The sequence below is a fragment of the Anomaloglossus baeobatrachus genome, chromosome 5 (genome assembly GCF_048569485.1).
Source record: "Anomaloglossus baeobatrachus isolate aAnoBae1 chromosome 5, aAnoBae1.hap1, whole genome shotgun sequence".
Classification (NCBI taxonomy): domain Eukaryota; kingdom Metazoa; phylum Chordata; class Amphibia; order Anura; family Aromobatidae; genus Anomaloglossus; species Anomaloglossus baeobatrachus.
Window position 1 is genome coordinate 269,544,546 of NC_134357.1, and position 13,070 is coordinate 269,557,615.

Below are 13,070 nucleotides of genomic sequence, written 5' to 3' on the forward strand. Positions count from 1 at the left end.
TACAGATGGACAATGACCCCAAGCATACAGCCAAAGCTACCCAGGAGTTCATGAGTGCAAAAAAGTGGAACATTCTGCAATGGCCAAGTCAATCACCAGATCTTAACCCAATTGAGCATGCATTTCACTTGCTCAAATCCAGACTTAAGACGGAAAGAGCCACAAACAAGCAAGACCTGAAGGCTGCGGCTGTAAAGGCCTGGCAAAGCATTAAGAAGGAGGAAACCCAGCGTTTGGTGATGTCCATGGGTTCCAGACTTAAGGCAGTGATTGCCTCCAAAGGATTCGCAACAAAATATTGAAAATAAAAATATTTTGTTTGGGTTTGGTTTATTTGTCCAATTACTTTTGACCTCCTAAAATGTGGAGTGTTTGTAAAGAAATGTGTACAATTCCTACAATTTCTATCAGATATTTTTGTTCAAACCTTCAAATTAAACGTTACAATCTGCACTTGAATTCTGTTGTAGAGGTTTCATTTCAAATCCAATGTGGTGGCATGCAGAGCCCAACTCGCGAAAATTGTGTCACTGTCCAAATATTTCTGGACCTAACTGTACGTGTGACACCCCAGGAATGAGGAACAACACCTTTCCTGCGTCCTCTGACAACGAGGTGGGCGTCACTTTCTTTCGGCTGCTTTCCGCCCCTCCGCTTCTATTGGACGGCTGCCGTGTGACGTCGCTGTGACGCCACACGAACCGCCCCCTTAGAAAAGAAGTTGTTTGCCACCCACAGCGACGTCGCTAGGAAAATAAGTACGTGTGACGGGTCCTAGCGATGTTGTGCATCACGGGCAGTGGTTTGCCCATGACGCACAACCGACGGGGGCGGGTGCTTTCACCAGCGACATCGCTAGCGATGTCGCTGCGTGTAAAGCAGCCTTTAGTGCTTAAATACCCCTTCCTTCCTTGGACTGGTGCTGGTGATAATTTTCAGTTCATTCAAGCCTAGGTTGCAGCAGGTGGTTTATACTCCTCTGTGGTGTCGTTGCTGAAAACTTTGCTGAACTTCTACCTGTTTCATCTGTAGATAAGTAGTTCATGCATTTTCCCCCTGTGTATCCTTCTTGTGTCATCTATAGTGTTTAGTGGAGTTGAGGAAGAGTTCATCCCATCCATTCCCTATTTAGGGCCCAGCATTAGGGATACCTAAGGTCAGGTATTCGGCTCGGCGCATAGGTGTGGAACCTATATAGGGTGGTGAGGGTCCCCAGGGACCAGCGGTAGATTTGGTCAGGGATCACCATGTCCCCTTTCTCTTTCACTTGGTACTTCCCCGTACTTAGCATGACAAAATCCTTCTCTGGTGGGCAGAATCTTGATTAATACAATTAATCATGTCTTGGCGATGAAAGGTAAGAAAGTGAATATAATCCATTAAGAAACATATAACAAATTAGCAAGTGGCAGGTAACATGAATATCAATTTAATTCCAAGTATTGTATCACTATGATCACATAGTTTCCATGTTGTGAAGATGATATCTACAAGCCAGACAGCAGGTCTGGTATTTCTATCACCCACTGCAGGACTATCATTATAGAATACAGATATTGTATAACTAACCTCCAATTTGCAGAAACGGCAACATGACTTCAGTCTGAAGCCCAGGCTAAAAATCGATAGGCAGAGACCCCAAATCATCATCAGCAAAGTCATAATAGTCAAGCTGGTAATTAAAGTCTGGAATAGAGAAAACATTTTACACACATGAGAAGTACATAACAGCTGTGATGTGTCAACATTGGCAGAAAATTTGGTGTAAGTGACAGGTGTCCATAAACATCCGAGAACTCATATGTTCAGATTCTGGAAGGCAAAGCGGTGATCTCAATAAGGGTGTGTGCACATGACATACTGTATTTTTAAAAAACAGCAGGTTTGTTTTTCCTGAAGAGTTTTTTTTCCCTTTTTTTTTCTTTGTAATATTTATGGCTGTCTTTTTTAATATTTCATAAATAACAATGGTGACTTCCAAGGAAAAAAAAACAAGTCACTTCTTCTAGCTGCTACATAGCAATGTAAGCCTATATTGATTAAAAAAAAATACAAATGACGGAGCATATGCACAGCAAGTCATTTTGAGATTGCTGTGCATATATCTTCTTTCTTTTTGGTATTTTTTTTTGCACTTTTTCAGGCGGTCACCTGGTGAAATCCACCTAAAAAAGACTGTGAATACATATGCTAAGTGACCAACAGTTTAACCCTTTCATGACCTATGACGTACTGGTATGTCATAGATTGTGTCACTCATTTTGATGTGGGCACTCACGACGAGCCCGCATGTTTTCCCTGCACATGCCAGCTGATCTGATCAGCCAACATATACCCCTAACATGCATGGGTGGATCTTAGATTTGTTTACTTGTCAAGTCCCGGTGTCAATCTCTGACAGCAAGACTTAATGCGCGCCGCTGGGGAGTGCGTCATTCTCTGCCCCCATTGGCGGCTCCAAGATGGGATCAAGAAGTGCCGATGGATTGCCATTACAGCCGGGGGGGTCATCTGATGTCCCCTGTCACTGTCATGATGTATTTCCTGTGAACGTCGGCTGAGCCCTGGCATTCACAGGAGATCAGCATTTCTGCTGTATAGAGTGGTGCTGAAGCTTCGCTCTGTAGAGCACAAGTGATCGGAGTATCACAGCTTCAAGCGCCCTAAGGGGTAGTGAAGGTCGAACCCCCTGATGGTCGGGATCGGGAGCCTTGGCCGATCGTTTAGTAAAGATTGAGATCGAGAACGGGAGATAACTCGATCTTGTGTGAAGCCCCACAGGTGTAGTGTCGGTGCATTACCTTCAGGGACTCCACGTAGCTGGATCTGGTCACAGGTAGGAGATCTTCTTCTTGTCGTGACGCCACTCTCAGTATTGCGGTCAGTGGGGGACCGCCACTGCAGGTTGAGGGACGCCTGGGGCTGATGGTGAGTGCAGTTAGTTGGAATAGCCTCCTGAGAGTGAGGCAAGCCCCAGGGCCCTGTGTAGGTACGTAGAACCACAAGGCGCAGAATAACTCCACACAGGCAGAATGTCTTTCAGGGTTTTTACTCACTTCAGGTGGCAGGGTGAGTAACCCGGGCGTAGCTGGGATGAACCAGGCGGGAACCAGGTGTCCTTCAGGCTGACTTATGAGGGTGACTACTAACTCGCCTTCCTTAGCCCTTGGTGGTTTGGGGTGACCCCGACTTTGAGTGCCTATGGGGGTCACCCAGGGAAGTTGCTGAAGCCTCACTCCCCTTCGTTTGCCGTTTGCTTGTGGCCTGGACCAGCTCACTCCAGCTGCTTGCCTCCTGTGAGCTATGGGCCCTAACTGTGGCTACGTGGCTGCGGCTTTTGTGGTGTTGTGGTGTGGGCTTTGAGGGCCCCACACCGGCAGGTTTAGCAAAAGAAAGCTGGATCTATCTCCGCTTCGGGATCTGCCGCCCGTTTGGGCCTGGTACTCTCTAGCAGTCTCCTTACTTCCCACTCCGTTGCTCTCTCTCTAGCTGAAGATGGATTTCGGGTAGCACTCCTAGTTGACCGTTCTCCCCCGTCGGTAGCCACTGCGCGGGCGCTGTTAGACAGCAACAGCCCCACAGGTCTGCTCCTCACTGAGCCCTATGGAGTTCTGCTCTAACTGACTCACTGCCCCTCCTCTCCTGTTCTTGCCTACGCCACCTAGCAACCAGATTCTCTTACCACACCCCTTGAGAGGAGATGGAGGCTTTTGGCCCCCTCCACTATTCCAGTGAAGGTCAAGGCTTTTCCCCCTCCTGGGATCCCCAGGGGTCCTCTCATGGGTACATGTGTGAGAGCTGATTACTATGCGCCTGTGTTCCACACCCCGGTCAGCCTTCTGGATTACCTGTGTTGTACTGTCCCCAGCATGGGTGCAGTACTCAGTGGTGCCTGACCAGGTCAGGGGCGCCACATTCCCCCTTAGTTATCACCAGCACGTCCTCGGGCTGCAAGACAACATTTTAAAAATGCATAAAACATTAAAACATGTAAAACATTTTTAAAAGCACCAGGTACCATACATCACCACCCTCCACCCACAAGTCCGTTAACCCACCCAAAACCCTCTCACGTTGGCCGCGGCTTCAGCCACTTCTGGCAGAATGTAGAGGCGGCTTTCATGGGCTGGTGGTTTCAGGGTATACCTGGCCTGGTGGATCCGCGCCTTCAGCCTCTTCTGGCAGGATGCAGAGGCGGCCTCCACAGTTGGTGCTGACCAGGTACCCTCTTTGTGGTGGAGAGCCAGGCCCCATAAACAGGCATGCTCTCTGGTTGCAGGTAAGCCAAGGCCCTATATACGGACGGGCTCCCTGGTTGCAGACGAGCCAAGCCCCTAAACAGGCTGACTCTGGTGGTGGTGGTGCCCTTTTGGTGTAACTATTTACACTGCGAGAGTTTGTGGCTATAGCCAGTTCATAGCCTTAAGGTTTATTTCTCACATCAGTTTATGTGGGCACATACTTGAACTTTTAAAACGTTGCAAAACAAACTTTCCAACTGGTCAAAACTTGCTGTACTTTACTTGAACTTATGCAGACTCCTCTTCACCAGGGCTTGGGCCTGTAGGGCTGCGGCACCTGTTGGTTTCTTGGCCTCTTTCTTCATCTGTTGTTGTCTCATCTGCAGGTTCCTTGTCTCTGCTTTCTCTTTCCTGTAGCATGGGGTGGCTGTAAGGTTTGCTGGTACATAGTGCTACGTCAAGCGCGTACAGTCCTCTTTCGCCTTGATGCATGGTAAACTGTACTGAATCCCCCATCTTTAGGTTTCTGCCAGGGTGTCCTCTAGGCAGATGAGCGCTCACATCTCTTCGGTTGACAAATATCCCTTCCTTCACACCAGGTGCTACAATGAATCCATATCCACTTCTCAAATTGAAATCCTCCACTACTCCTCTGCAAAGGGGTCCTCTGACCTGGGCTTTGGACCTTCTCAGGAACCTTTTCTCCTGTAGGTCTCTGGCTGTGACTTCTCTCTGCTCTGGAGACTGTGGTGCAGGGGACAGCGTTGTTCTGTTGCGACGCCTGGTCTTGCGGGCTGGGTTCTGCTGGGCTGTTACCTCAATGCCTGCAGGGCCCCAGGTGAGGTTTCTGGGCTGGTCTTCGTCAGCAGACGGTGTCAAGTCCTCCTCATCCCAACGGGAATAGGGTAACATCTCCGGCTCTGAGTATTGCTCCACTGCCGGTGGCTCCGGAGTCAGCTCCTCAGCTTCCTGGCCTCCTCTCCCCCTTAGTTCTTCTTGGCACTCCTTTGGTGGCAGTGCTGGGGATGGGCTTTCTTCAGCAGGCCCAGGCGGGGGACTCTTTGGCGTGGTTGCTGCAGGGGTTGCCGGAACCCTCTTGGGGGTGTGCGGAGGGAGCAGATACCGATCCACCATCTCTCGTGGGAACTGGGCCTCTAGGTCAGCCTTCAGCTTCCAGTATTCGGGGTCCTCTCCTATCAGGGACTTCCTAGCAGGGACCTCTTTGGACTGGGGAGCGGTGTCTGCTCTGGCCCTGCAGGCCGGGGTAAATAGTGATGCAATCTCTTTGCGGGCCGCGCCCTGTATGGCGGCGGCCTGGTCTTGGCGGGCCGCGCCCGGCATGGCGGCGGCCTGGTCTTGGCGGGCCGCGCCCGGCATGGCGGCGGCCTGGTCTTGGCGGGCCGCGCCCTGTTTGGCGGCGGCCTGGTCTTGGCGGGCCGCGCCCTGTTTGGCGGCGGCCTGGATCGGCGTCGCTGTCGCGATGGAATCGGTGCAGGCTGGGCTGGGCGTCGCTGCAGGGACCGGGTCTTGGTGGGCCGAGCAGGGCATCGCTGCGGCGGCCGGGGCTTGGCGGGCCGAGCAGGGCATCGCTGCGGCGGCCGGGGCTTGGCGGGCCGAGCAGGGCATCGCTGCGGCGGCCGGGGCTTGGCGGGCCGAGCAGGGCATCGCTGCGGCGGCCGGGTCTTGGCGGGCCGCACCTGGCGTGGCTGCGACCTGGCTCAGCGTCGCCGCGCCGGGCGCCTCTTCAGGGACCGCGGGCGTGGCAGCAGGGGTCGGGGCATCCGGGCCGGCAGGGGTAATACTGGACTCACCCATCGGTGGCAGCATCGGGGTCTGAGTCGTCGCCGTCCGGTCTGGCACTCGTCGTGCGGTTCCCCTCTCATAGGCCTGAACCGCGGCAGCCATCTCCAGAAGTTCCATACGTTCTTCTCGGATCTGCTCCACGACCCGGGTCTCCAGTCGGTCGCAGAACTGGGCCAGCTCCCGATACCACCAGGCAGCGGAGCCCGGTTCTGGATTTCTGCGGTCAGACGCCATTTCTTCTGCGCCCTCTTCTGCACGACTCTCCAGCTGTGGACTCGCCGTTGCCTCTAATAGCAAGCTGTTCAGTTTCTGCTCTGCCTCTTTCAGCAGCTCCTCTCCCAGCAGCAGGCTTCTGGCTCCCTTTCTGTCCCGACGTCTCTGGACGCTTCCACTCTCATAGCTGGCAAGGTCAGAACTCTGCAGGGGATCTCTGGGTAGCCACACCTCTTCGTGGGCGGTAACTTCTCCCAGCGCGGGCTACTGTTGTTTTTCAGCGCGCTTTTCATGGTGGCAATATGGCGGCGCTTCCAATTTTCCAAGCGGACCGCCCAGGCACATGGTCACCTGTCTGGACAGGTCTAGTCCTTATCCTGTTCGTGACGCCAGATGTGAAGCCCCACAGGTGTAGTGTCGGTGCATTACCTTCAGGGACTCCACGTAGCTGGATCTGGTCACAGGTAGGAGATCTTCTTCTTGTCGTGACGCCACTCTCAGTATTGCGGTCAGTGGGGGACCGCCACTGCAGGTTGAGGGACGCCTGGGGCTGATGGTGAGTGCAGTTAGTTGGAATAGCCTCCTGAGAGTGAGGCAAGCCCCAGGGCCCTGTGTAGGTACGTAGAACCACAAGGCGCAGAATAACTCCACACAGGCAGAATGTCTTTCAGGGTTTTTACTCACTTCAGGTGGCAGGGTGAGTAACCCGGGCGTAGCTGGGATGAACCAGGCGGGAACCAGGTGTCCTTCAGGCTGACTTATGAGGGTGACTACTAACTCGCCTTCCTTAGCCCTTGGTGGTTTGGGGTGACCCCGACTTTGAGTCCCTATGGGGGTCACCCAGGGAAGTTGCTGAAGCCTCACTCCCCTTCGTTTGCCGTTTGCTTGTGGCCTGGACCAGCTCACTCCAGCTGCTTGCCTCCTGTGAGCTATGGGCCCTAACTGTGGCTACGTGGCTGCGGCTTTTGTGGTGTTGTGGTGTGGGCTTTGAGGGCCCCACACCGGCAGGTTTAGCAAAAGAAAGCTGGATCTATCTCCGCTTCGGGATCTGCCGCCCGTTTGGGCCTGGTACTCTCTAGCAGTCTCCTTACTTCCCACTCCGTTGCTCTCTCTCTAGCTGAAGATGGATTTCGGGTAGCACTCCTAGTTGACCGTTCTCCCCCGTCGGTAGCCACTGCGCGGGCGCTGTTAGACAGCAACAGCCCCACAGGTCTGCTCCTCACTGAGCCCTATGGAGTTCTGCTCTAACTGACTCACTGCCCCTCCTCTCCTGTTCTTGCCTACGCCACCTAGCAACCAGATTCTCTTACCACACCCCTTGAGAGGAGATGGAGGCTTTTGGCCCCCTACACTATTCCAGTGAAGGTCAAGGCTTTTCCCCCTCCTGGGATCCCCAGGGGTCCTCTCATGGGTACATGTGTGAGAGCTGATTACTATGCGCCTGTGTTCCACACCCCGGTCAGCCTTCTGGATTACCTGTGTTGTACTGTCCCCAGCATGGGTGCAGTACTCAGTGGTGCCTGACCAGGTCAGGGGCGCCACACTTGCATCTGATCACCAAACTCGGGCTTACAGTTATGGGATGGGGCGGGGGAAGGGAACTGTAAAATAAAGAATATAGTTAATAATAAACATTGTCATTATACTTACAGGTCCCACAACGCGTCCTGCAGACTCTGTCTCCTGGCTGCTTCTGCTTCTGAGTCCGATCATTGCTGTGCCCCTAGCTTAAAGGACCTTCCGTGATGTCATAGCCATGTGACCAGTCTAGTGTGAATGTTGTACAAACATAGGCTTACAGACTATGACGTTATTGAAGGTCCTCACTGTCAGCCTGCTTCTCACTCTGTACAGAGCGATGTAGCAGAACTGACAATGCTCTCTCTGCTTTTCTCTCTGTAAAGCCACTTGTCTTTACAGAGTGATGAAGTGGAGTTGACATTGCTCTCCCTGTGGATTATGTCAGACTAAGGAGTTTTTCATAATAAACATGTCTCTAAATCTAAATCTAAATGTCTCTAAATGTTTTTTTTTGTTTTATTTTTAATAAAAAAAAAATTTCTATGTGTTGTGTTTTTTTTACTGTTTATTAGAAATTCATGGTGGCCATGTCTAATTTGGCGTGACACCATGAATTTCGGGCTTATTACCATCTGAGATTACAATGCTGGTATTAACCCTTTTATTACCCAGCGTGCCACCACCTTCAGGGCCACTGGACAAGCCAGGTAAATCTCTTGGAAATGGCGCTAAGAAACAATGCGCCATTTCCAGAGGCGGCTGTGGGCTGCCAAGAATCCCAGCCCCCGGCTGCCTAGTTTTACCTGACTGGTGATCAAAATACGGCAGAAGCCCACGCATTTTTTTCTAATTATTTTTTTAAGTAATTAAAAAAAAAACACAACTTGGGATTCCCTGTATTTTGATTGCCAGCCAAGGTAAAGCCAAGCAGATGGGGGTGCCAGTCCGTAGCCATCCGTTTTACCTGACTGGCAATCAAAATACGGCGGGAGCCCACGCATCTTTTTTTAAATTTTTTTTTAAATAATTTAAAAACAAAAAAACCTTAATGGCTTCCCTATATTTTCACTGTCAGAAAAGTTCTTAAAAACCTGATCTATCAAAATATAAAATAAATTTAATACAACATTGCAATAAAATGCAATACAGTACTCTTAAGGCCCTGTCACACACAGAGATAAATCTGTGGCAGATCTGTGGTTGCAGTGAAATTGTGGACAATCAGTGCCAGGTTTGTGGCTGTGTACAAATGGAATATGTCCATGATTTTACTGCAACCACAGATCTGCCAAAGATTTATCTCTGTGTGTGACGGGGCCTATAGAGTTTCTTTATTATCATCTACATTGTGTGCATGATTATTATTAGGCAATCTGTATTTTTGATGATTATTTTTTATTATTAAACAACTGCAGTGCTGTTGGGCAAAAGATTAATAAACCTGAAACCTGAATATTTTGGAAAGTAAAAGGGAGGTTTTGTCTTTCTTAAGAGAATATCTATGTGTACAGAATATTGGACAACTTTTAGTTTGCAGAATTATTATGTAACTAAATGAAAACAGTCAATTTTCTCAACTCAATTGTTTATTGTCATTTAGTTAAAGTAAAAATATATTAGCAACCGATAAAGCCCCTCTTATCTTCAGTAACAAAAATAAGTAGTGATGGTCGGACCCCCAGATATCCGGGATCAGCGGGTCCAAAGGGGTTAAAAAAACAAAACAATTCGGGCCAAGAATTTAACCCGGATATCTGCCCGGATGCTTGTCCCCATGTAAGTCTATGGGGATCTGAATCAGGGGCTTTAAAATGATAGTAGAAGGGATAAGGGGATTAGAGCAAGCGTGTTATACTTTCCAGTCTCCTGCGTGGAGGTCACACTACTTCCGGGACCGCTCATTACCCTTATACATATGCACTGCTTCCCGGGTTCATCGGCAGTGCCAGCGTCTGTGAATGGTTGCAGTCAGACCGCGCCCCCACCCTGTGTGACAGCGTGTCTGACTGCAACTACGGTAATCACAGACGTTGAGTGTGTCCCTATCATGGTGTAAAAATAAATAAACAAAAATATTGGCATAGGGTCCCCCTATATTATGATATCCAGTACAAATAAAGCATACGGGTACTGGCTGCAGCCGTGTGCTTATCTTGGCTGTGTATTAAAATAAGAGGAACCACATACGGCTTGCTTTAAAAAAAATAAATTAAATAAATAATTTTAAAAAATGGCGTGCGGTTCCCCCTAATTTTGATACCCAACCATGATAAAGCCAAGAGCTGGGGGCTGGTATTGTCAGGCTGGGGAGACTCATTGTTATTGGGACCCCAGCCTAAAAATAGCAGCCTTCAGCCACACAGTATTGTCATATCCAATAGATGTGACAATCCCGGCACTTTACCTGGCTCATGCTGATTGCAATTAGGACAATAAGGGGTTAATGACAGCTCACAGATGCCACTAAGCTCTAGCTTTTGATTACTAATCTGTAATCAAAAATCTAATCTGTAATCTCCTGGCAAAAAATGGCATCAAAACCGCATGGGTTACGATGTGGTTTCAATGCATTTTATTGCCATGAGATGTAGATATGGTACACAAACAAGGTATAAAAATTTCAGCAATGAATCTGCATCTCTTGGCAAAAAATGCACAAAAATGGTTTTGACACCATTTTGGTGAGGTTTTCTGCCAGGACATGCAAATTTGGTGCTGAAATCTAGTGCAGACATTTTAGCACCAAATTTTCACCTCCTACCTAAAAAGCACAGTGAGACGGCATCAAAACCATTTTTTTGTCTAAGAGATGCAGATTTAGTGCTTAAATAGTTACATCATATTCATGCACCAAATTTGCATCTCCTGGCAAAAAAATCGCATCACTATCGCATCAAAACCGTTTGTGTTTTGATGCAATTTTTTGCCAGAAGATGCAGATTTGCTGCAGGAATATAGTGTATAAATTTCAGCACCAAATCTGCATCTCTTGGCAAAAAAACTGCAGTTTTCTGCCAGGAGATGCAGGTCTGTGAACTCAGTGAGGTCACTGAGTTCAATGAGGTCAACTGAGGTTAGGTTACCTGCTGTCATAGGTGCAGGACCAAGGGAACCACTAGCTAAACTGAGTGATGTCACCGCTCATTGCTGTGGCTCAGTCATTCTCTGCCTGAAGCCCACAGCGTGGTCTTGTTCTGTGCAGGGTAAAGTGCCGAGATTGTCACATCTAAAGGATGCAACAATCCTGGGTGGCTGCAGACTGCTATTTCTAGGCTGGGGGGCCCAATAACAATGAGTTTCCCCAGCCAGAGAATACCAGCCCCAGCTGTTGGCTTTATCATGGCTGGATATCAAAATTGGTGGAACCGCACAACATTTTTTAAAATTATTTCATTAAATAATTAAAAAAAGCCGCATATAGTCCATCTTATTTTAAATACACAGTCAGGATAAGCACACGGCTGGGGGCTGCAGCCTGTAGCTGTATGTTTTATTTGTGCTGAGTATCATAATATGGACCCTACTCCATTATTTATTTATTTATTTTTACAGCAATATAGACATGTATACAGCGTGTGTGATTAAAAGCAGTCAGACACACTGTCATACAGAGTGAGGTAACTATCTGACTGCAACCAATCACAGATTCCGGGACTGCCAGTGAGCGAGGGAAGCAGTGCATATGTATGAAGGTTAATGAGCAGCCCTGGAGGTAGTTTCAACGCCCCAGAAGTAGTGTTACAGCCAACATGCCTGCTTTTCCCTTTTTTTCTTTATTTTTCCTTCATTTATTTAATTACCCGAGTTCCTGGATACTTTTCAACTCGTGTAGATCTGGACTTTTACAGTCTGGATTCTCCAATCACTAATCATAAGCCTTCTATCCATGGAATTTCTCAGTTTCTTATCTGACTACCTTTTTGGGCAGCAACAACCACAGCTTCACATGCACTTTAAGAGATTTGTACTGTTTCCCTTCGCTTTAAATCTCTTGTTCATGTTGGGCGCACAAGTTCACAATAGGGTTTAGGTCAGGTGAGAAAGGAGCCATATCATTATTATTTCATCTTTAAGGCATTTACTGGCAACCAAGCATTAGAGATATCCTGCATATAAATCATGGCTTTCTTCAAAGATGTTGACTCTTTCTTGTACCACTGCTTGAAGAAAATGTCTTCTAAAAACCTGAAGTAGGTTTGAGACTTGATTTTGAGTCAATCTTCAGCCTGAAAAGATCCAACTAGCTCATCTTTAATAAAACCGAGTCCCTAGCAGTACCCCACCTCCATCTTGTTGGTGTCTAAGTCGAAGTGGAGTTCTGTGGCCGTTACTGATCCATCCACAGCCCATCCACCTGGTTCATCAAGAGTCGCTCCCATCTCTTCAGTCTAAAAAATCTTTGAAAATTCTGTCTTTTGCCAATTCTTAGCCCAGTCTTGACATTTCCACTTCTTGATTGCTCATTGGTGGTCAGGTTTCAGCCTGCCTTACCTTGCTCACATCTCTGAGCATTGAACACCTCGTACTTCTGGGCCCTCCAGGGAGGTTACAGGTCTAAACTATGAAAGCACTAGAGAATAATGGATCCCTGGTCACTTCAAGTTTGGATCTCCCCAAGTGTTTGGCAATTAATGTGTATCTTTTGTTCTCAACTTTTTTTTTTGCAACCCTGTTGACTATTTGCAACAAAACGTTTCTGTGATCATGCTCCAATATCTTAGCAAGTTCTAGAATGACGCATCCCTAAGTCTTAACAATTTTTTTTACTTTTCAGAGTCAGTTAAATCTCTTTTTTTCATCTGAGGAAAACAAATTGCCTAATTATTCTGCACCTTGATAAAGCGTGTTATAGCCTTAGGCCTCACCTTCCTTATTACATGTCAGCTGATCTGCTTTATCCAATAAGCATTTAAGCTTACACAACTTGGAGTTGGAAAATCTGCATAAAAATGATGATGTGGTTAAAATACTCATTTGCCTAATAATTATACACAGTGTAGCAATATGCATTTTTTAGATTCTTTATAGGCAGCACACTAGTTTGCACAGTAACTGAAAACATACTAACATGTTATTTGGATAACTATAAATGGAACCCTATTGTATATATACCTGACTGACGGAAATTATAGTGTGTCCAGACTCCAGAGTCATAGATGACTGATGTGAATACTGTCAATCTTCCTACAGCAATGTAGAATATATCAGTACAAAACCTATTTATATGGTTGCCAATACACCAAAAAAAGGGGAAGGGCCCTATTAAGTAGTGTAGATGTATATAGAAAAAAC

The 13,070-nt window shown here is 47.9% G+C and overlaps 1 protein-coding gene across 2 annotated transcripts in view; it reads right to left on the reverse strand.

The window, feature by feature from the left end:
- The window catches only part of LOC142309960 (uncharacterized), a 58,638-nt gene that overhangs the window by 4,404 nt on the left and 41,164 nt on the right, over positions 1-13,070 (reverse strand). For both annotated transcript variants that reach the window (XM_075347432.1, XM_075347433.1), the window contains one exon: positions 1,570-1,686. In XM_075347432.1, the coding sequence (XP_075203547.1) occupies positions 1,570-1,686 (117 nt within the window). The remainder of the gene's footprint in view (positions 1-1,569; positions 1,687-13,070) is intronic.